The following is a 24,430-nucleotide window of genomic DNA, read 5'->3' on the forward strand; positions in this document are numbered from 1 at the left end:
GAAAACATCGTTCTTGTGCAATGCAGCTAGCTCTTTATTCGCACGAAGTAATGGCCGCTATCAACAGGGGATCTCGGGTTGATTCCGTATTTCTGGATTTCCGGAAAGCTTTTGACACCGTTCCTCACAAGCGACTTCTAATCAAGCTGCGGGCCTATGGGGTATCGTCTCAGTTGTGCGACTGGATTCGTGATTTCCTGCCAGGAAGGTCGCAGTTCATAGTAATAGACAGCAAATCATCGAGTAAAACTGAAGTGATATCAGGTGTTCCCCAGGGAAGCGTCCTGGGACCTCTGCTGTTCCTGATCTATATAAATGACCTGGGTGACAATCTGAGCAGTTCTCTTAGGTTGTTCGCAGATGATGCTGTAATTTACCATCTAGTAAGGTCATCCGAAGACCAGTATCAGTTGCAAAGCGATTTAGAAAAGATTGCTATATGGTGTGGCAGGTGGCAGTTGACGCTAAATAACGAAAAGTGTGAGGTGATCCACATGAGTTCCAAAAGAAATCCGTTGGAATTCGATTACTCGATAAATAGTACAATTCTCAAGGCTGTCAATTCAACTAAGTATCTGGGTGTTAAAATCACGAACAACTTCAGTTGGAAAGACCACACAGATAATATTGTGGGGAAGGCGAGCCAAAGGTTGCATTTCATTGGCAGGACACTTAGAAGATGCAACAAGTCCACTAAAGAGACAGCTTACACTACACTCATTCGTCCTCTGTTAGAATATTGCTGCGCGGTGTGGGATCCTTACCAGGTGGGATTGACGGAGGACATCGAAAGGGTGCAAAAAAGGGCAGCTCGTTTTGTATTATCACGTAATAGGGGAGATAGTGTGGCAGATATGATATGCGAGTTGGGATGGAAGTCATTAAAGCAAAGACGTTTTTCGTTGCGGCGAGATCTGTTTACGAAATTTCAATCACCAACTTTCTCTTCCGAATGCGAAAATATTTTGTTGAGCCCAACCTACATAGGTAGGAATGATCATCAAAATAAAATAAGAGAAATCAGAGCTCAAACAGAAAGGTTTAGGTGTTCGTTTTTCCAGCGCACTGTTCTGGAGTGGAATGGTAGAGAGATAGTATAATTGTGGTTCGATGAACCCTCTGCCAAGCACTTAAATGTGAATTGCAGAGTAGTCATGTAGATGCAGATGTAGCTACTCCTCGTATTCCATACTGGGTCAACTTCTGAAGCAATATTTTGTGATCAACACAATCATATGCCTTAGTTAAATCAAAACAGATGCCTAGCGTTTGAAACCTTTTGTTTAGTCCATGCATTATCTCACAGAGAAAAGAGAATATAACACTATTATGAAAAGGGAAGTTGCTACTCGCCATACAGCGTAGATGCTAAGTAGTAGATAGACACATCAAAAAGATTGTCAAACATAAAGCTTTTGGCCAGTAAGACCTTCGTCAAAAATAGACGACAGATGCGAGTGCCCAAACACACACATACACACACATACACACACACACACACACACACACACACACACACACACACACACCGACTGCAGTCTCAGGCAACTGAAAACTCATAGTCACATGTAAAGAGAATATAGCATTTTCACTTGTTAAACCGCTTCTAAAACCGAACTGTACATTTGACAGCAAATTATGTGAAATAAAATGATCAATTATCCCTACATACACAGTTTTTTAAATAACTTTAGCAAACACTGATGGTCTAAAATTGTCTACATTACCCCTTTCTCCCTTTTTATAAAGTGGCTTTACTACTGAGTACTTTAATTGTTTAGGAAACTGACCATTCTTAAAGGAGAAATTACAAACATGGCTAAGCACAGGGCTAACATGCACAGCAAAGTGCATAAATATTCTGCTAAGCACTCCATCATATCCATGGGAGTCCTTAGTCTTCAGCAATTTAATTATTGACTCAATTTCCTCTTGTCAGTATGACAGAGGAATATTTCAGACATTAATCTCGGAAAGGCATTATCCAAGAGAGTTATTTGATTCCCTTTGGAAACAAAGTTTTTATTTAATTCACTAGCAATTCTCAGAAAGTAATTGTTAAATACTGTACATATATCTGACTTATCAGCAACAGGAATATTTGTGCTACGAACTGACTTCATATTGACCTTACGCTGCTGACCAGACACTTCCCTCACGACTGACCATATAGTTTTAATTTTATCCTGTGAACTAGCTATTCTATTTGCTTACCACATACTCTTTGCCTTCCTAATAACATTTTAAGCACCTTACAATACCGTTTGTAGTGGGCTACTGTAGCCTGATTGTGACTACTTCGAACATTTTCTGACTTTGTTCTACATGATATCCTAGTCAATGATATAAATAAAATAGAAAGAAACATTTCACATGGGAAAAATATATTAAAAACAAAGATTCCATGACTTGTGTGTGCGAGTGTATACCTGTCCTTTTTTCCCCCTAAGGTAAGTCTTTCCGCTCCCGGGATTGGAATGACTCCTTACCCTCTCCCTTAAAACCCACATCCTTTCGTCTTTCCCTCTCCTTCCCTCTTTCCTGACGAAGCAACCGTTGGTTGCGAAAGCTTGAAATTCTGTGTGTGTGTTTGTGTGTTTTTTATTGTGTCTGTCTACCAGTGCTTTCCTGTTGGTAAGTCATGATATCCTAGTCAGCCACCCAGCCTGTATTTTATTGCTAGTACTCTGTTTAGAATGTTCTAATGGAAAACAACTTTCAAAGAGCACGATAAATGTGTTAAGGAAAGCATTATATTTGTGATCTATGTTATTGGCACTATAAATATCCTGTCCACTCTTGTTCCTTAAAGAGGTTTAAAAAACTCTCTATTGCCTGTGGATTAGCTTTTCTACACTGTTCGTAGTTATACATAACATTTGTTTGGCTACAGAAATCTTTTAGTCTTAAAATTTGTGCATCATGGTCTGAAAGACCATTCACCCTGTTACCAACAGAATGCGCATCTAATAATAAAGAATGAATAAAAATACTGTCTATGGCTGTGCTACTGTTCCCCTGCACCCTGGTTGGAAAAAACACAGTCTGCATCAGATCATATGAATTTAGGAGATCTTCCAACATTCTTTTTCTTGCACAATCACACATAAAATTAATATTGGAGTCAGCAGCACTGTGATACGTCTATGGACTCAAGTGGAACACTGTTCTTCACATACATGGCCATTCCCCCCACTCTGCCAAGAACTCGGTGAAAAACAGCTAGCTAATCTGTATCCCAGTAAAGGAAGCCTCTGAATTGTCAAATTATTTAAGTGGTGCTCCAATATACCAGTAATGGCAGAGTCAACATCTGTAAGCAATTCACTAACTGTATCTCTAATACCTCTCACATTTTAATGTAATATGCTTATTCCTTCAGTACTTGGATACCTGACCTCCTCTGAAGGTGATTCCTTTGTTAGAGGGACTTCGTTTAAGCAGGGATACCTATGAGGTACAAATCTAACACCAACTACAACAGGATTTTGTACATGAATAACCACCACCGCCCACTACACTGTCACATATAAGCTTTGTCAGCCTCCCCTCCCCATACATACAGAGGTACAGGCCAGGGCCAGTGAGACCCGATCTATTGACAGACTCAACTGGCACCATTCCAATGTCAGCCATGGCCTCTGCACATATTGACACATGTTCACTTATTTTGATTCCCCTTCCAATGAGTGAAGTTTCAGGGAAATCGAGTTGTGGCACTTGCGGTGTTGTCCTCATGAGATATTGTGTGGTCAATAGAAAGAAACCAGTATCCGTCACTGACGGAAGGGGGACTGTAATGCATCTTCACAAGTTTCATAGCGACTTTCTATAAATCAAAACAACAAAGCAGCAGAGAATTTGCTCCTGGTATACTGATAACTGCAGTCAAACTGTAGTGCAGTATTTAACAAGACATCAATGATTCAGGTGTGAGGTGTTAGTGTATGCATATGTGCTTTACTGCAGACAGGAAACAGATATCATTAGTGGCAATGCATGTTGTGTACACAAACCACAATTGTGACAAAGCCACACCGAAAATAGTTACCATGAGATGATCATGACCGGCACTTGAAGCTGACTACAGAATGATTCTGTTGCCCCCAACATACATTGTGCGTGAGGACCACAACAGTAAGATACAAGAAATTAGGGCTCATGTGGAGGCCTATTGCCAGCCGTTTTCCCTCGTTCTATTTGTGAGCGGGACAGGAAAGGAAATGACTAGTAGTGGTACGGGGTACCCTCCACCACACGCCATTAAGGTGGACTGCGGGGTATCGATGTAGATGTAGATGTAGATTTAGATGTAGAAAAGTAAAAATTGGTATGCACAAGGAAATGGAACTCTCTAATCATCAAATTGCCAAAAAGTTGAACCATTCAGTGTAGCAATTGATAATTTCATCAAATTGGGTGCATGATATAGACATAACAGAAAATATGAGCTAAGTAGAAAATTATCTGAGGCATCAAAACAGTTTCTTTGGTGCAAAGCAAGGGCCACAAACCACTATTCTTCTCAACTTGTTGCTGATTTACAGCTGTAACTGCCAGACATGTACAACAAATTTTGTCAAATGACAAACATCTTGGATCAAGAAACGACTGCAGAAACTGGCTCTAACACCCAAACATAAACAGTCTAGCTTGAAGTTTGCTGAAAAACATATGTCATGGATTTCATAATGGGGTAAAATGATCTTCATTGATGAAAAGTTTAATTTTGATAGGCCGGGTGGATTTCAATATTATCGGCACGATCTGAGAACAGAGCAGCAGGTAAGAATGAGCAGACATTTTGGTGGAGCAAGTGTTATAATTTGAGCAGCCTTCAGCACTACAGGTAAATCATGCATTGCTTGATTGAAAACTAGAATGAACTCTAACATGTACATTGAGGTGCTTGAAACAGAATTGATTAGAATGTATGAGAGCCTAGGAAATGAAAGTCCAATGTTTCAACAAGACAATGCATCTGTTCACATTTCTGCTACAACCAAAAAGTGGTTTGATGATAAAGATACCAATGTCTTGCCTTGGCCTGCGTGTAGCCTTGGGGAATACTTGCAAGGCATGTCTGTTGCAATCGAAGGCAATTTGAGGCCATATGTAAGCTGAAAAGTGAGATGCGAGAAGAGTGGGCAACAATATCACTGTCATAACCACAAACCATAACAAAACCAATGCCAAAGAGAATTTTTGAGGTAATTAGGAAGAACGGAGGTTGGACAAAGTACTCACAATGCAATAATACAACAAGACGGTGAGTGCCTTTATACCAATTTCCCCCCAAGAAACGTAAACACCTCATTCTGTTACTCGTTTTATGATAAAAAATATGTAATTCCGTCTCATGATTACTTATGTTGTATATGTATCTACTACTTTCATAATAAATTCAATACACTAAGCTACAGACATTGTACTATTACTTTTATACCTTTATAATGATTTCCACTACTGTGTTGACCTCCACCTCAGAGATGGCTCCATCAGTACCTACGTCCATATCAAACCTACTAAGCACTAGCAATACCTCCACTTTGACAGCTGCCACCAATTCCATACCAAGAAGTCCCTTCTATACAGTCTAGCCACCTGTGGTCGTTGCATCTGCAGTGACGAGCAGTCTCTCTCAAAATATACCGAGGGTCTCACTGAAGACTTTACTGGCTGTAATTATGCTCCCAACCTTGTACAAAAACAAATCTCCCATGCCGTATCTTTCCAGTCTCCCGCCACCTCCCAAAGTCCCACCATCCAGCAACAGAGGAGCATTCCCCTCATAACTCAGTACCATCCAGGACTGGAGCAACTGAATTACGTTCTCCACCAGGGTTTCGATTACCTCTTGTCGTGCCCTGAAATGAGAAATGTCCTGCCCACTATCCTTCCCACCCCTCCTACAGTGGTATTCCGACGTCCACCAAACCTACACAATATACTTGTCCATCCTTACACAACCCCTGCTCCCAATCCCTTACCCCTGTAATAGACCTAGATGCAAGACCTGTCCCATACATCTTCCTACCACCACCTACTCCAGTCTGGTCACTAACATCACCTATCCCATCAAAGGCAGGGCTACCTGTGAAACCAGTCATGTGATTTACAAGCTAAGCTGCAACCACTGTGCTGCATTCTATGTAGGCATGACAACCAACAAGCTGTCCGTCCGCATGAAGGGTCACCGACAAACTGTGGCCAAAAAACAAGTGGACCATCCTGTTGCTGAACACACTGCCAAACATGATATCCCTCATCTCAATGACTGCTTCACAGTCCGTGCCATATGGATCCTTCCCACCGACACCAGCTTTTCTGAATAGCCCAGGTGGGAACTTTCCCTGCCATACATCCTACATTCCCGTAACTCTCTGGGCCTCAACCTTCGTTAGTCACTGTCCTCACCCATCCAGCCCCCTCCCTGTTCCCATTCCAGCACCACACAGCTGTCAATTCACCGCCACACCCAGACTTTTAATTTCTTTTTATTTCTCTCCTTTCCGCTACATACCCCCCACCCCCACCCCGCCACACCTTCTCTCCTGCCCTCCATATAAACTGCAGCACTTCACTGTCTGCCACCCGCACCATACTATCCCTCCCCATCCCCACCCCAGCCTCCTCCTTACCCCCACCCAGTCACCACTTCCATCATGCACTGGTGCTGCCACTCGCAGTGTGGTTTCAGTTGTCTGAGACTGCAGACATGTGTGCAAGTTGCGTTTGTATGTGTGTGTGTGTGTGTGTGTGTGTGTGTGTGTGTGTGTGTGTCTATTTCTGACAAAGGCCTTGATGGCCAAAAACTATAATTGTGTGAATATTTTTGTTGTGACTATCGCGACTCAGCACCTACACTATATGGTGAGTAGCAACTTTCCTTCTCTAATATTGAGACATGGAATATCCTGATACACATAGAAGGGCAGCATGAATGGTCACAGTTGTTTGACTCAAATGAGAGGATCACAGAAATGCTGAAAAACCTGGACAGGCAGACAACTGAAGAAAGACCCTAACTATCGTGCAAAAGCCTATTTGCAAGGTATGAAGAACTAACATTAAGTGAGGAACCTAGGAACATACTACAGGCCTTAACCTATTACTGCTGCAGGAACTCCGAAGACAAGAGTAGACTAATTACAACATGTACAAAGACATTTAATAAATTATTCTCCCATGCTCTGTGTGTGAATGGAACAGGAAGAAATTTTAATACATGATTCAATGGTAAGTGCCCGTTGCTATGCACTTCAAACAGACTTGCAGAGTGCAAATGTACAGTGAAACCCCACTTTTACACTTTTCAAGGGACTTTTAAAAAAGGCGAAAAATGCAGGAAAATGTAAAATGTGGGAAATAACATTTCACACTGTAAAAGTTACGTATAGGATACCCCTCTGAATTTTCACACTTTATGTATGATATATGTACATAACAGGCATCGAAATACTTGTCACGGACTTGTTTATTATATAATACAGGTTTATTATCAAACAAAAACCGTTGATGTAACTGGAACTGATAACTGTCTGTGAAGTAGAAACATTTGACTCCATTTCATAAGTCATAACCAATGTTTTTGAAAGACTGCAGCTGTAAGTCATTATTTAAATAATGAAATACTACACTAGTTACGTATTTTTTTCATGCTTAGCGCAACATGTTTTGAGAGTTCTTTCTTGTTGTGAAGTGCAAATATGTAAATAAGTACTTTGTGTGGTGTTTGCATATGTGTCATTCTGCATCTCTTGCATTGTAGTCATCTTTTTGAGGTTATCAGGTATTGGTCCTCCTCAGTTATGTGGAAAACCACACACACGTAAACTATCACTCACATTATTTGTTTGTGTAACATCACAAAAAATATATATATGCAAATTTTCAATCCGATAGGGTCCACAGCTGTGATGAATTTTTTTGAAAGATTTCTTGAAGCCTTCAGATCTTTATTTCCTGTGCTATTGTACAATTTTGGCCTTAGGCCATTTTCAAGTATCTGAAACAGAAGTACAATACATTGGATACATTAGTGACACTTGTGATTTTGATGTAGGAACAAGTCATATCTGTAGATATAGTAGGCGCATTATAACTTACTTTATGGATGATATTTTAGTAGCTACTAAAAAATCATTCATAAAGTATGTTATAACGTGCCTAGTATATCTATAGTTATGACTTGTTCCTACATCAAAATCACAAGTGTCACTAATGCATCCAATGTACGATACTTCTGTTTCAGATACTTGAAAATTGCCTAAGGCCGAAACTGTACAATCGTACAGGAAATAAGAGAGAATGGCAGCTGAAGGCTTCAAGAAATCTTTAAAAAAAAACATAAGTAAATACTGCACTTGACAACGAGAATAAATTCTAGAAACACATTTTGCTCAGCATGGGGAAAAAAACTAGAGCAACGCAAGTCGCAAAGTGAATGATTGTGTCAACTAGCACAAGGGACCAAATGCCGAAATACGCTAAACTTGGTTCGACAAAGGTGTCACAGTGATCACAACAATCAGGAAACTGCATTTGCACAGTAGAGATAGTTTGGAAATGGTTGTGATTGGTCATGAATCTTTATTTGAATGAACCTGGTTACTCCTATCAGCCAAGTATGACTTGGCAGCAGCGGGAGATACAGCGCGAATTGTTCAAACTTTTACATGTTTACTGGATCAAATCCGCTAAGTAGAGTGCCCTGGTGTCAAGAAACTCAACGACGTATATTTGTAAACACTACTGGATGGTCAATATCATGTCAGCATCATTTTTTTCTCCAGGAACATTTTTTCATAATGCGTAAATCATGGGAAAATTATTAATATGTTGACACAAAATCGGGTGCAAATTATCACTGTGGACACAGGAAATTTGACGGGAACAATAAAGATGTCGTATATGGTGTGAAAATGTTAATTCCGAGAATGTAAAAGAGGGATTATACTGTAGGTGCAGAAAAAGGATCATTCCTATTCCAAATGCATCAACTTATAATTATCTGCTTAAACATTGTCAAGGAGCAAACTGTGGTATGTATGCTATTAGTTGCATATCACCAAAACTAAGTTCTAGTCACAGTAACCAAATTGCAATTCACTCATAAGAGCTCAAATAAATTGGGAATGCCAACAAAAAAAGTTCGTAAATATGTAAACCTAACATTATGAGAACAATGGGCCTTCACTGGCACACATTTTCTAAAAAAGCTAAAATTCAATTTAAAAAATATTATGAAAAGATAGATCGCTACTCACCATATAGTGGAGATGCTGAGTCACAGACAGTCACAGCAAAAAAGACTGCTAAACAAGTAAGCTTTTGGCCCAAAAGTCTTTTGGCTCAAGGTTTACTGGTTTAGTGCTCTTTTGGCTCAAGGCTTACTGGTTTAGTAGTCTTTTTTGTTGTGACTGTCTGCCACTCACCATCTCCACTATATGGTGAGTAGCAATCTATCCTTTTCATAATACTGTCATTATTCCAACCTTGATTTTCCAGTGTTTAAATTTTAATTCAACTTTGTACAGGAAAAAGAATGTATAATTCAACATTTGGGTACACAATGCACCATCAGTAATGGAAAATAAGTAGACATTTAATATATGGGGACAGATTACATGGGATAATGACTAAGAGTTGCAAAATAACAAACAATGAAATGCATCTTTATAAAAGTTACTGGCATTTCGAACAATGAATAAAAAGGCTTGTAATGACTGAGATGAATTGTTCCAGCACATACAGTAAACACTGTGGATACACAACTTCCAAATAAAATCATAACACAATATTACACTTGCATTATCAGGTCTCACTTATACAGTGCAAAGCGGTAAACAAAAAAAATTGGAGACCATGTTTTTGGTTTGCACTCACGTATGCGATAGCTTCTTAGTAATAGTTATGCAATCTGATAACAGACCTACAAAACACTCGTCTTTTCAATGGTAATGGTATCTTTATCACCACATTGACCACAGAGGAACAAAAACTACATCTTCGGCGAACAGCTCCTCCAAAACAATGTCTATGGTAAAGAGATTTCGTGACTGGATTGAAACTAACGAGAACTGAACATTCACCCACTATAACAGAATGCACGGATCACATCCAATTAATGCCTATAGCACCTTATAAGTACACGAAAGATGCAAACCTTCTTCTTGTTTTTTTCGCAAGGAGATGGCACATTGCTTATTGGAGATTTACATGACTTCTTATCCATCTCACTTTCTGGAGTGTGTGTTCCACTGCTACGCTTTGGACGGCCCCTTACATTCTGCAAAAATGCAAAAGGTTACTGAGAACATTCCGCTCACTTGTAGCAAGCATTCAGCACCCCAATTCAACTGTTGCTTCTATTTACACAAATACCCGAGAATCCTTGTACCATGGGCAGTGGGAATTCATTCGGTAAAAACGTAAGTGACAGGAGTATATTTTAATTCTAGCTCATAAATGGTTATTCTTTAAACTGGAAAAAGAAGCAAATGCTTTTCCCGGGAAGAAATTATGTCCAACAGAAGTGAAAAATGAACCTAAGCAATGTTGCAACGAACAAAATCTGATGGCAGTCATACGTAACAGAATTCACGATTCAAGAAAACACTCATGGATCACACAACCAACATTCCAAAGAAAAAATTTTAAAAAAGTTTTCTACACGTACAGCTACGGAGTACATGCTAAGCAGGCAAGAAAGACAAGCAATTTTAGTGACCCTCCATCTAAGAATGGTAGTAAGACCTCATATGGCAGCAACGATAATGTTCCAAATCTTTCACTGACTACTTATAATGATGATTCTTTCTTTGCTTATATCCAATGTGATATTCACTCAGTGTTCGTTTCACTGGAAACAGTTTTATAAGCAAAATGGAAATAAAGTCATCTTTTTTAAAATGTGGTTATAACACAAAAAGAATCCCCAAAAAAGTCCTACTCTTGGGCAACAAAACTACAGTCCATCTCATTTGGATACTTGCACAGTATCCTATCAACAATATCAGTTTACATTCTATTACCTCCAGACAAAAAGAAAAACGAATGATGAAGAGACATAAACAGCAATGATTATTTCAACCTTCCTGCTTTCTCCTGATGAATATATTAGTATGGCAAAAACTGTCCATGTGGAAATGCTGACTATTCTCTCTCCCCATTCAAACTTGCTTACCCAACTGAACAAAAGCACCACACTAGATATCTTTAAGGGGTGTGATAAACTGTTCCTATATATTCAAAAATACCTTTGCCATTGCCTCACATAACATACATTGTGAAAAAGCCATATCATCTAGCTTACTGTTACGAGTGAATTATGTTCTATTACACCCCTACACTCTACTGACAGCCGGCAAACAGCTGTGATCACACTGTCAGCATAGCATTGAACATCCATAACAACATGCTAGGCGATATGGCTTTTCGACAACTGTTATATGCTTACACGCGGTTCACATCAAACACCAAAAATTTCTAGTGTGAAATTTTTGTTTAAATGGAACCTTAAAAAATTTTGACATTGTGAACATTTTTACACAAAGACAATGTTGTCCCAAATGTGCATTTATGTGCTTATTAATTGCTCAAGGTCTTTACTAAATGATGATTGGATGTCTTTAAAAATTAAGTCAGGCATTTGTGTTTCTGAAATTTATGAGGTTAGTTTCTCTGACTCAGAACTAGCTGCAAACAATTTCTAAAAACTTAAAACAAGTAGTAGTAGTAGTAATAATAACAATAATAATAATAATAACAATAATATATTACATGAAGTCTGACAGATTTTAAGAAAGTAACTGGTACTGTAGCAAATTCTGTATTATTTAGCTATTCTCAGTTGTGCAAACAGAATAAATATTTACTTTGTGAGGTTTTTTTTTTTTTTTTTTTTTTTTTTTTTTTTTTTTTTTTTTTTTTTTTTTTTTTTTGAGCACCCAAATGCTACAATAAATAGGGCAACACATCCATCTACTCCCTTTCCTTTACTATTTTGTGGCATGGAACCTGACAATGATTTTTAATCCATACACTTTCAACTCTTTATTGGGCCAAAAGCTGTAAAAGACAGATAAAAAATAATAGATGTCAAGCACCTGAAGGTGATATAATTAAGTCCAGCCATTTGAGCACTCTGAAGTTCTAACAGATACACAAATGCAGTTTGAGGACACCCACTTATGCAACTTCATTCATGCCATCTACAGACAACAAAAATGTTGTAATGAATAGTTTTTATATTTAAACTTTATTGTGTCATTCTTTTTTTATTTTCTGTGCCAGGGAATGTAAAATACATATGTAACTAACAGCGCAAACCCAAAGTCAAATATTTTATGAGAACACTGATCTGTCATAAGTAGTACAGGTACACATTATGCACAACATATTTTCACTTTAGAGACTTTTTGTGGGAACACGGAGTATTCAGATGCCGTCTTTCAAGCTCTTGAGAAAATAAAAAATTTCCAATCCTTTGTAACAAAGATAACAGCTGTATTTGTCTTTTTGTTAAAATTGTAACTAACTATCTGAAACTAGGCACAGAGTTACTGTCACTCTATTTACAAATGAGAAAAAATGAAAATTGCCTCTGATTAAAAGTTTCACCATTTGCAGAGAAGGCAATATGCAGGGGCAAATTGCAACATAAATAGAAATTTGTAAGTTTAATATGCAAACAATTTCCAAATGATGACCCATTTTGCATCTTTTTTTCTTTTTTTTTAACTGCAGTTCACAAGGAGATGACAGAGCCTAAGATCTACTAATTTCAACGTGCTTCAGCACACTAGCTTCGGGCAACTTAAAAGTAACTTTTGTGACAGAGTTTACATCAGTATACTTATGGTTTCAAAAAATGAAGATCAAAGATCCAAGAGAGCAAAGGATTTGTAACTCCAAACCTATCGGTGATGTATCCGAGGAAAAAAGCCCTTACCAACTGGTGCAGTGGCAAAGTGGAATATGACCTACACTCAGATTGCAGTAAATCCTTTGTGAGCATGGGTTGGAATCACACTTTTTGCACCACATTTTTATGTTTGGTAAGGCAGAATCTGTCATGATACTTTTATTCTGACATTTTAAGTATAATAATTTTTACTATGAACAATGTAAAAATATAGTTTGATGTATAGTGAAAGCTTACCATAATAGGAGCAATATAAGTGAGTCTTTTAAAACCAGAAAGATAGAGTTTTCAAGCAATAATAGGGTATTTGCCAGTTTTCTGATAAGTGTCTTAAATGCTTAACTATGTCATTTTATGCTCCTAACATGCTTTTTCCCCCTCTTGAATTTCAATATTCTTCTACAAAAATGGAAATGAAATTTAATTATTTGAAAGTCCACTAAAACGCTCCATTCGAGTCATGTGATTCCTGTGACATCACCGGCCAGCTCACTGCTTCTACTGTAATAATGCTAATTCACAGTGACATCTTGTTTTGGAATTTACGTTTTGGGAAATTGGTTACAAATTATGTTTAGCACCACACTGTACAAATGCATCTATAGAAACTCCTGAAAAGTTGTTTTTGAGTGTTCCAGAGCATGAGAAGATGCATAACTGTGGTTGTACTGTATGTGCAAATTGCCACCACGTCGACGCACAAGTTCACTAACTTCATTAAAAGTGTGTTGCACTGTGAAGTTAACATTAACTTACCTCCGAGATACACTCTCCCACTGTTACAGAGAAGGATAGTATCATTCAAAGAAATTAAACTCCTAGTGAAAATTGTCATTTCACCCAACTACACCTCAATTGTTCGGTAGCTCACTTGTTAGAGTGGTACACCATTGAATTTTACGAGCTGATGTCCATAGATCTCTGGTTCAAATCTAACCCCAAAGAACATTTTAACATATTCATACAACAAATCGACAGTCCTCTCATATGACAACCAAATCACAATCACAAAACTTCACCATACCAATCAGAAACAGAATATTATTGTGTTTTCCTGTCCATTTACATGTGCTTACATTTGCAATTGCTGTTCACACACTTTACATTCAAAATGGCATTTTCTAGCTGATGTGACCAAACATGTCACTTCAAGAGAAACAAAGTTTTTATCTTCATGCTGTCCAGCGAGGATCCTTATTGTTTAAAACTTTTGCCGTTTCATCATCTTACTTAAAGATGAAGTAAGTCTGCCTCAGATGCCAATGTTAGCTTACACTCACAAACATCACAGCCCTTACATTTGTGTCACCTGCATGTTGTACACACTTTACATCTCTCCGTACAACCTCATCGTCCTACACCTCGTTGTACTGTGGGCGTATGGTGATATCTTCACTACTGGCAATGCTTTCCAAAAAAGTGAATTGTTTGCTTGCAAAGTAAATGCATTTATACTTCTTTGTTCATTTCTCAGACTAAGATAAATGTGAAGTTATATAAACACAGCAAAAAAAGTTTTGAATCATCCCGGTTCCCAGAACTCCTGAAGACAGATGTTGACGGTGGATATTGTATCACAGACACAGTCCCTTTGACTGTTCAGAGAAGTCACTAAACCCACCCAAATATATAAACAACCATGCATGAGCAGTGCCTATTAGATGGAGGGGTCCAACAGCTGATCAGTTCCAGTCATTCCACCAGGAAGGAGGTACACGGCTCATGTTGTCTGTAGTTCAACAATGCCTAGACGGTCAATACTGTTTTTCAATCACGTCCGCATTGTTACTTTCTGCCAGGAAGGGTTCTCAACAAGGATAGAGTCCAGGCGTGTAGGACTGAACCAAAGTGATGTTGTTCGGACATGGGAGGAGATACAGAGAGAGACACGAACTGTCAATCGCATGCCTTGCTCAGACCGCCTTAGGGCTACTACTGCAGTGGATGACCGCTACCACCAGATTATGACTCAGAGGAACCCTGACAGAGACACCACCATGCGCAACTTCACTCCCGACGTCCATGGCGAGGTCCATATTTGCAACCACGACACCATTCAGTGCAGTACAGATGGGCCTAACAACTTGCCGAATGGACCACTCAGGATTGGCATCATGTTCTCTTCACTGATGAGGGTCGCATATGCCTTCAACCAGACAATCATCAGAGATGTGTTTGGACAGAATCCAGTCAGGCTGAACACATTAGATAGACTGTGCAGCGAGTGCAGCAAAGTGGAGGTTCCCTGCTGTTTTGGGGTGGCATCATGTGGGGCCGATGTATGCCACTTGTGGTCATGGAAGGTGCCATAACGGTTGTACGATACATGAATGCCATCCTCCCACCGATAGCGCAACCATATCGGCAGTATATTGGCGAGGCATTCGTCTTCATGGCCGACAATTCGTGGCCCCATCGTGCACATTTTGTGAATGACTTCCTTCAGGATAATGACATCACTAAACTAGAGTGGCCAGCATGTTCTCCAGACATGAACCCTGTCGAACATGTCTGGGATAGATTGAAAAGGGCTGTTTATACTGGGGATTAGAAGTACCGGTGTGTATAGTAATCTGGACCACCACCTCTGAAGGCCTCACTGTATGATGGTACAACATGCAATGTGTGGTTTTCATTAGCAATAAAAAGGATGGAAATGAAGTTTATGTTGATCTGTAAAGGTTTCGGAACAAGGTGATGCAAAACTTTTTTTGATGTGTGTATAACACATACCACAATCGAAGCTACTGTTACAATCCGTTATTGTTAACGCTATTTTCATATTTTGTGTAAAAATTTTAAAAATATTCGAACATGTGACATTCAAACATGTGACATCTTTCTCTGCAATCGGATGCATTATACGTTGTGCCACTAAACACCTATTTAGAGATAGGTTTTCTGCTGAGTGTCCTCAATAGAAGAAATCAGCACCAAGTTTTGCCAAGAATAATTTTATTGTGCTTTGGGTCGTAGCTCATGACTGAACTGATAGTCGACAATCCAGTTATAATACACAGACCCGCTTGCAAAATTCTACAGTTCCTTAGTTCTGAGCAAGTTTAATGATGTTGCAGAATGTCCATTGTTGCACATATCGCCGCTCTAAATGGGTGGAGCATAAACACATGAACTTTCGCATGGTTACCGCTATCAACATTCACAAAGTTCCTTTCTATTGTTACTTAAAAGTTGTAATCGAGATTTTTATCATTATATAGCTAAAGTGTTTGCAGAAAAAGTATGTAAAAATGTCAGAACTTCAGCTAACACTCCTATAACACAGGCAGCCAAAACCTCTCAGACAAACAGAAGCTAAACGACGTCAAAGTTAGCATAAGGAGGGCTATGCGTGAAGCATTCAGTGAATTTGAAAGTAAAATTCTATGTACCGACTTGACAGAAAATCCTAGGAAGTTCTGGTCTTACGTTAAATCAGTAAGTGGCTCAAAACAGCATATCCAGATACTCCGGGATGATGATGGCATTGAAACAGAGGATGACATGCGTAAAGCTGAAATACTAAACACCTTTTTCCAAAGCTGTTTCACAGAGGAAGAGCGCACTGCAGTTCCTTCTCTAAATCCTCGCACAAATGAAAAATGGCTGACATCAAAATAAGTGTCCAAGGAATAGAAAAGCAACTGAAATCACTCAACAGAGGAAAGTCCACTGGACCTGACAGGATACCAATTCGTTTCTACACAGAGTATGCGAAAGAACTTGACCTCCTTCTAACAGCCATGTACCGCAAGTCTCTAGAGGAACGGAAGGTTCCAAATGATTGGAAAAGATCACAGGTAGTCCCAGTCTTCAAGAAGGGTCGTCGAGCAGATGCGCAAAACTATAGACCTATATCTCTGATGCCGATCTGTTGTCGAATTTTAGAACATGTTTTTTGCTCGCGTATCATGTCATTTCTGGAAACCCAGAATCTACTCTGTAGGAATCAACATGGATTCCGGAAACAGCGATTGTGTGAGACCCAACTCGCTTTATTTGTTCATGAGACCCAGAAAATATTAGATACAGGCTCCCAGGTAGATGCTATTTTCCTTGACTTCTGGAAGGCGTTCGATACAGTTCCGCACTGTCGCCTGATAAACAAAGTAAGAGCCTACGGAATATCAGACCAGCTGTGTGGCTGGATTGAAGAGTTTTTAGCAAACAGAACACAGCATGTTGTTCTCAATGGAGAGACGTCTACAGACGTTAAAGTAACTTCTGGCGAGCCACAGGGGAGTGTTATGGGACCATTGCTTTTCACAATATATATAAATGACCTAGTGGATAGTGTCGGAAGTTCCAAGCAGCTTTTCGCAGATGATGCTGTAGTATACAGAGAAGTTGCAGCATTAGAAAATTGTAGCGAAATGCAGGGAGATCTGCAGCAGATAGGCACTTGGTGCAGGGAGTGGCAACTGACCCTTAACATAGACAAATGTAATGTATTGTGAATACATAGAAAGAAGGATACTTTATTGTATGATTATATGATAGCGGAACAAACACTGGTAGCAGTTATTTCTGTAAAATATCTGGGAGTATGCGTGCGGAACGATTTGAAGTGGAATGATCATATAAAATTAATTGTTGGTAAGGCAGGTGGCAGGTTGAGATTCATTGGGAGAGTCCTTAGAAAATGTAGTCCATCAACAAAGGAGGTGGCTTACAAAACACTCGTTCAACCTATACTTGAGTATTGCTCATCAGTGTGGGATCCGTACCAGATCGGGTTGACGGAGGAGGTAGAGAAGATCCAAAGAAGAGCGGCGCGTTTCGTCACAGGGTTATTTGGTAACCTTGATAGCGTTACGGAGATGTTTAACAAACTCAAGTGGCAGACTCTGCAAGAGAGGCGCTCTGCATCGCAGTGTAGCTTGCTCGCCAGGTTTCGAGAGGGTGCGTTTCTGGATGAGGTATCGAATATATTGCTTCCTCCTACTTATACCTCCCGAGGAGATCACGAATGTAAAATTAGAGAGATTCGAGCGCGCACGGAGGCTTTCAGACAGTCGTTCTTCCCCCGAACCATACGCGACTGGAACAGAAAAGGGAGGTAATGACAGTGGCACGTAAAGTGCCCTCCGCCACACACCGTTCGGTGGCTTGCGGAGTATAAATGTAGATGTAGATGTAGATGTATAGCTTCATCTTACTCCTATACTGTGATGTCACCACAGAATCAGCCAATAACAGAGTTTTCGATCATGTGACCAGATAGTATTTAATGATTTTTAAGCTTTTTATTACATAAAAATAAGAGATATTTTGTGAGGACATTTACTGTAAATGTTATTTAAATGTTATAATAAGTCAAAATATCAACAATCTGAACCATATTTTTAAAATACGAAAATAGCCTATTGCAGAATACTTTTGGTATCCTTCATATCTTCATATTATCTGTTAAAAAAAGAGGATAATACAGTTTGAGAGAAATAATATAAAAACACAAAACATATAATTTGCACCAATCCCGTCAAAGTACACAGTGACATAAGCTGATCACTTTTTTAATTAGTTCACAATAATGTTTACACTGATCAGCCAGAACGTTATGACCACCTACATAATAGCCAGTATGTCCACCTTTGGCATGGATAACAGCAGCGATGCACCACAGCACCGAAGCAACGAGACCTTGGTAGGTCAGTGGAGGGAGTTGGCACCACATCTGCACACACAAGTCACCTAATTCCTGTAAATTCCAGGGAGGGGGGTGATTAGCTCTGGTGCCACATTCAATCACATTCCAGATGTGTTTGATTGGGTTCAGATCTGATGAGCAGGGAGGCCAGCACATCAACTGCTACTCGCCACTGTGTTCCTCAAACCAGTCCATCACACCCCTTGTCTTGTGACATGGCACATTATCTTGTTGAAAAATGCCACTGCCATCGGGATACATGATAGTCATCAAGGGGTGTACATGGTCTGCAACCAGTGTATGATGCCCCTTGGCCATCATGGTCCCTTGGGCAAACTCCACTAGATCCATGGATGCCCACATGAATGTTCCCCATAACACCATGGAGCCACCGCCAGCTTGTCTCCATCTTGCAGTACAAGGGTAAAGAAGCTGTTCCTTTGGAAGACGAAGGATTCGTACCCTCCCTTCAGCATGATGAGGAAGGTATCATGATTCATCAGACCATGCAACAATCTGCCACTGTGCCAACATCAAGTGCCACTGATCATGTGTGCATTTAAGTCGTAGCTGTCGATGTCGTGGTGTTAACATTGGCACGTGCATGGATTATCTGCTGCAGGGGCCAATAATTAGGAGTGATCGGTTCACTGTGTGTTCAGGCATACTTGTCCTCTGCCCAGCATTAAAGTCTGATAGAAATTCCACCGCAGTTTGCTGCCTGTCCTGTTTTACCAGTCTGCCCAAGCTACGACATCCAAAATCTGTAATGAGGAGTGGCCGCCCATCCCCACGATGTCTGAATGTGGTTTCACCTTGGTTTCATTATGTGCTGAAGACACTCATCACAGCACTCCTTGAACACCAGAACAAGTCATACAGTTTCCGGACTGCTCGTGCCAAGCCTATGGGCCATCACAATCTGCCCTCAGTCAAATTAAGATAGAACACACACCTTCCCCATTCTAAACACGGACAGCATGCTCACTGATATGAAATGCAATGTGGATGTGTCTGACTAGTGGTCATTCCTCGCCAGATAACACTGCTATCACATGGACGGGTTTATATTGATAATAGGTTGGAGGTCATAATGTTCTGGCTGATCAGCATATTTCATTCAAAACAACAAGATACAGAGTTCACAACTCCTTCCATTATCTTTGATAAGATTAAATAATGTCGCAAAAAGTCCAGTACAAACCTACACACACAGAGTTGACTGATCTGAACAGATGCCTTATACGACTTGCCCACTGTCCTGTTCAACAAGTGCTTTCTTCCTCAAATACACCCATGATTCAGAATGACACTCTCATCAATTTCTTGGAAATTGATTCCACCTGGCCCAAAATGGATCCTGCATCATCATGACCTCTGACCTGGATTTTTTTTTTCTTTTGACAGTACAAGAATAGTGACCTAAATCATTTCAGAGTAGTTACTTTCAGCAAGCCCTAGACTTGTATGTCGAAGCTTGTCAAAACTGGTGAGAGACAAGGTCTGGTCTCTCTTAGTGAGTGAAAACTTATGGGCAAACCACTTTGTTTTTACAAAGAAGCCAAGGAAACAGTTTGTGGATACAACAATCTGCAGTGCTGGCATGTCAAACTTTCTGGTTGCTGTTAGCACAGAAAATAAAAGAATAACATGATGAATACTGTTGTCTAATGTGTATCGTATCACTTGGTAACAACATTCTCATGGAAAACGTATAATTTATACAGACTCCAGTCACAAGACAAGCTTATATTTTTGCCACATAGGCTGAATACAGTCACTCATCAAAATACCTCCGAATCTTCATGAACTGACACACATGCAAGTGCATTCTTTGGTGTGATTTAGGATCATCTCCTAATTCAGCCTCTTACATCATAAAGTTCAAGTGACCTCAATAAGATTGATCCAACTAGTTTAGATCTTAAGATCTTACATTATTGCAAAAAATACTGTTAATGGGATTAACCATTTCCGCTACAAAATGCAAAGGTAATCTGTTCACATATACCTCAAACTCAATCTTTTAGCCAAATTCATGTCTTCCAAAAACTCTCATAATTTCTGCTGTAAGGAACATTAAATAGTTACAGCTGAAAATTCAGTTCATAATATGCGAAATCCAAATACGATTTTATGAATGACGCAGCACCAAATTTTCTCTAATAGTTGCTCTAAACAATTTCATTTTGCTGTGGCAAGAGCATTATCTCTCAACCATGTGTGAATATTTTGTGTACTGAAGAGGCCACTCCATGATGCAAATTTACTTCTTAATTGAATAGGATATTTTTAAGGAACAAGTTCATCTATCAATGTTTGCCACACCCTCTACAAATGTTGATGTGCTTTTGACAGTATGCAGTCATACGTTTTTAATGGTATTACATATTATATGCGTATGTCTAAGAGTGTAATGCACAAAACGGGCAACTGCTACACCATGTTAAACATATTAGGAATGTTTATCGAGGATATTACTTTTCCATTCATGGTGGAATTCCTCACAATATTTGACTTGTACTCACATCAACTGTACGTGCTCCGAGGATACCGAATTCTTTCAGTACTTGTCAGTAGCAAAAATGTTCAGAGAAAATAACCCCAGGTCTTTGCCATCCCAACAAACTATTGTATGGGCATCCTTGGGAGTCACCTATTTATGTATCTCATACTGTATGGAGAATGCATTTTTTTTTCAATACTGTCATCAGCCGGACAATAAATGAGGTACATAATCTACATCCCAGAATGCCTGAAAAACTGGTTAAGTTGAGTTCCCTCAGAAATAAACTTTTTTGGCATGCACTCTCCCTAAAGACAAGTATGTGTGATTGTCTCACAAAAGGGAAAGATTGTGTGTACTCCGCAATTGACTCCATGATCTCTTTTTACTCCCTTTAATAGTTTGGAAGCACTTTGCCCTCACTACCTGAAAGGTTGTAAGGTTCTCTCTAGTTGGTAGGCATTTGAACCATTGCAAAGCAACATACCTACCCATGATGACAGACGGCACTCCTTATACCAACAAGAGGCAGACAGTCTTCATAGATGACATGATGACTTTGCAATAGATGCATCAGTGGCTTGGTAGATCACTTATATGGTCCAGTTACATTAATGCGACCACCGCCTATGTCCAACACAGGGTGTATACACGGACAAGGAAAAAAAATTCCCGGATTTCCCGGTTAAAAATTCACTTTCTCCCGGATCAAAAGACACTTTTTCCGTGTAATTAAGTGTCAGCATATTTTCCCTCGTAACTGTAAAACTTACCAATCCTTTGAATGGTTATGTTTCTATACACGGGTGTAGAATTTCCCGGCACTTTAGAAAACGAAACTCAGGGAAGAAAACTCCTTTTGGAAAGATTTTTGATGTGAAGCAACATGTACGCTGCATATTTTCGTATTACGAAAGTATAAATTTGAATTCCACCAAACACCGCATGTTACTTTCTGAACCATTGTAATTGAGATTGCGATGTGCTTTTGTAAGCCAGTCATAGCTCATGTCACGTGATCCCGCCAGCCGATGACAGTGGATATTCAGACCACAGGACACGTGATGTAGTCAGCTAATAGCAACATCACTGTTAAGTAGCACGGATAAACAAACAGGGAAAGTTAACGTTTTAAATTAATATACGTAGTGTTGCTACAAGAAAAGCAAAGCATTCACATATAATAATGATCTCTAAGGCTAATAAGCTGCAAGAGAAGCTAAGCTTTCATATACAATGTTGAGTTTTTTTGTGCATTTTACACTTCAAGATATATCACACAAATGTGCCAGTAAAAATTTTAGCCGAGTCCAGTGACTTGTCCTCATAGTTTTCCACAAATAAATTAGCTACCGCAGAGGAGAGAGAGCTTCCCGTAGCACTACATCAATTTGCTCATAATAAGGACATGAATGTCTGATCTTCTGCGCTCGAAATGCTTCTAAATGGCTCATCATCAAACGCTCTGTGATTTACAAAATTCATCGCAGATTCTCGCACATAATTCAACTTGCGTAAAAGGAAATTTACTTTGAAAGTAACAACACTTTTCAAACCACCATTCGCAATATTTTCCCGCGACTTGTTAGAAATAGGTTCATTTCAGCAGTCGTCAGAGAGCGCCAGATAACAGGCACCACCGCGAATTGGCAGCTGCTATGATGCAGGAAGCCCGTATGTTCGTATGGGTAAAACATTAAAGGATCTTACCTTATGTCACAAAAGAAAAAAGACATCAGAGGATACTCCAAGAGCATCAGAATTTCATGAACCATACTAAAATGGCAAATTTAAAGTGCATTTAAAGAGCACATTCGTATGTCCAGATTCCCAATGAAGTAGGCCTCGAGCTGATATTAAGCTTTTCAGTGTGGGTTTCGGGACGTAAATTTTCTTGGAGTACCAGTACTGTATTAAATCATTTTTTATTCTTTATTATGGCATAATGCCATACGTGCTAGAAGATGAAAATGTGCACTTGAAATGCAGCAAGCAGTTGAAATTAGCCAATAGTGTGGAACTAAACACTTTGTTTCAAGCACATAGACTGCCTCAGCACAAAAAATAAATAAAAACCAAATTTCTTTAGCAAACCGACAAAAATAACTTCATTGTTCTACAAGGCGATTAATGCATGTCTGTCAGAAAAGTGGAAATAAAATCAAATCTGAAACTAATAATGCATATTAGCCTTCCGTAATTATGTGAATGTATTTTAATTCACTTGAGAGCTCCCGGCCACAGAAATCCATTTTGTTTTCATTTGACGTGAGAGCAGTAAACAAAGAGGAAACAGCAAAATCACTAAATGTAAACACGGGTCAGGTCACGTGGAAACTACACACTTCCCCACTATAACCCGGACTGCTCTGCGCATCAGCCTCGGATCTACGATATTTCCGAATCGGGGCAATACTAAGATAGTGCTTCCTCCCCCCCCCCCCCCCTCCCTCCCTCAAGCGTTTGACATACAACGTAAAAAATTTTAAAAATCGAATTTTCAAAAATATGTTCATTTTGTAGTGCACATCTCTCTGAAGAGTCTGATACATATGTTCGAGCCATCAAACCATATTCAGGACAGTGGAAATTAAAATGTCCTGTGGTGTCTCTCCTGCTCCCAGTCACCCAGTTTGACATCCTCCTGCCGCCCCCCCCCCCCCCCCCTAAAAAAACTTCGCAATTAATACTGGATGGGATTATTTGTAATTGGGAGAACAAGAACTCTTCAGAAAATTTGCACTCTTTATTGCCTGTTAGCTAATAACTTTCTCTTTTGGGTGACATAAAATTAAATATAGGGTATACAAAACCAGTAAAGACAAGAGACAAGCAATATAGTACACATTTCTTCAATCCTTAGCTCCTAGCATTGTTTTCTCTCTAATCTTGCTACAGCTTTACATAGCGTGCTTTCCTTTCTGCGAAAGAATCTATTACCTCACTAAAGTTCGTGAAACGTTTTGCTACATGAAAAATCGAAATACGATTGTCTAATGTTAGCTGTTAATACAAATAGCACCCCGGACTGGTGTGGTTTCTCGATCTGATTACGTCTATTTTATCACTGTCTGCTAGGTAAAACAAAATAGGCCTTTCTAACACTGCAGAAATTGTAACACACACCAAATAAACGAGACTAGATGGTCATTTTTATAACACAACAGAATATAATTCACAAAGACCAACATACAATGCCTATTAGGTCAACTACAAGCAAAAAGCTTTATGTTAGAAAATAGCTTCTCATTTCATTCCTACGCTCCAGTTTCTCGAGCATGAGATCGAAAAGTAGTAGTACGAGATTTTTATATAAATTTGGAATCATCATATTCTTCCGTAATTT

General features: G+C 39.3%; 1 protein-coding gene across 1 annotated transcript in view; it reads right to left on the reverse strand.

The window, feature by feature from the left end:
- Positions 1–24,430, reverse strand: part of LOC124554853 — a 185,715-nt gene that overhangs the window by 112,378 nt on the left and 48,907 nt on the right. Inside the window, exon 10 of the mRNA XM_047128520.1 lies at positions 10,169–10,291. Coding sequence (XP_046984476.1) covers positions 10,169–10,291 — 123 coding nt within the window. The remainder of the gene's footprint in view (positions 1–10,168; positions 10,292–24,430) is intronic.

Source organism: Schistocerca americana, chromosome X (assembly GCF_021461395.2).
Source record: "Schistocerca americana isolate TAMUIC-IGC-003095 chromosome X, iqSchAmer2.1, whole genome shotgun sequence".
Taxonomy (NCBI): domain Eukaryota; kingdom Metazoa; phylum Arthropoda; class Insecta; order Orthoptera; family Acrididae; genus Schistocerca; species Schistocerca americana.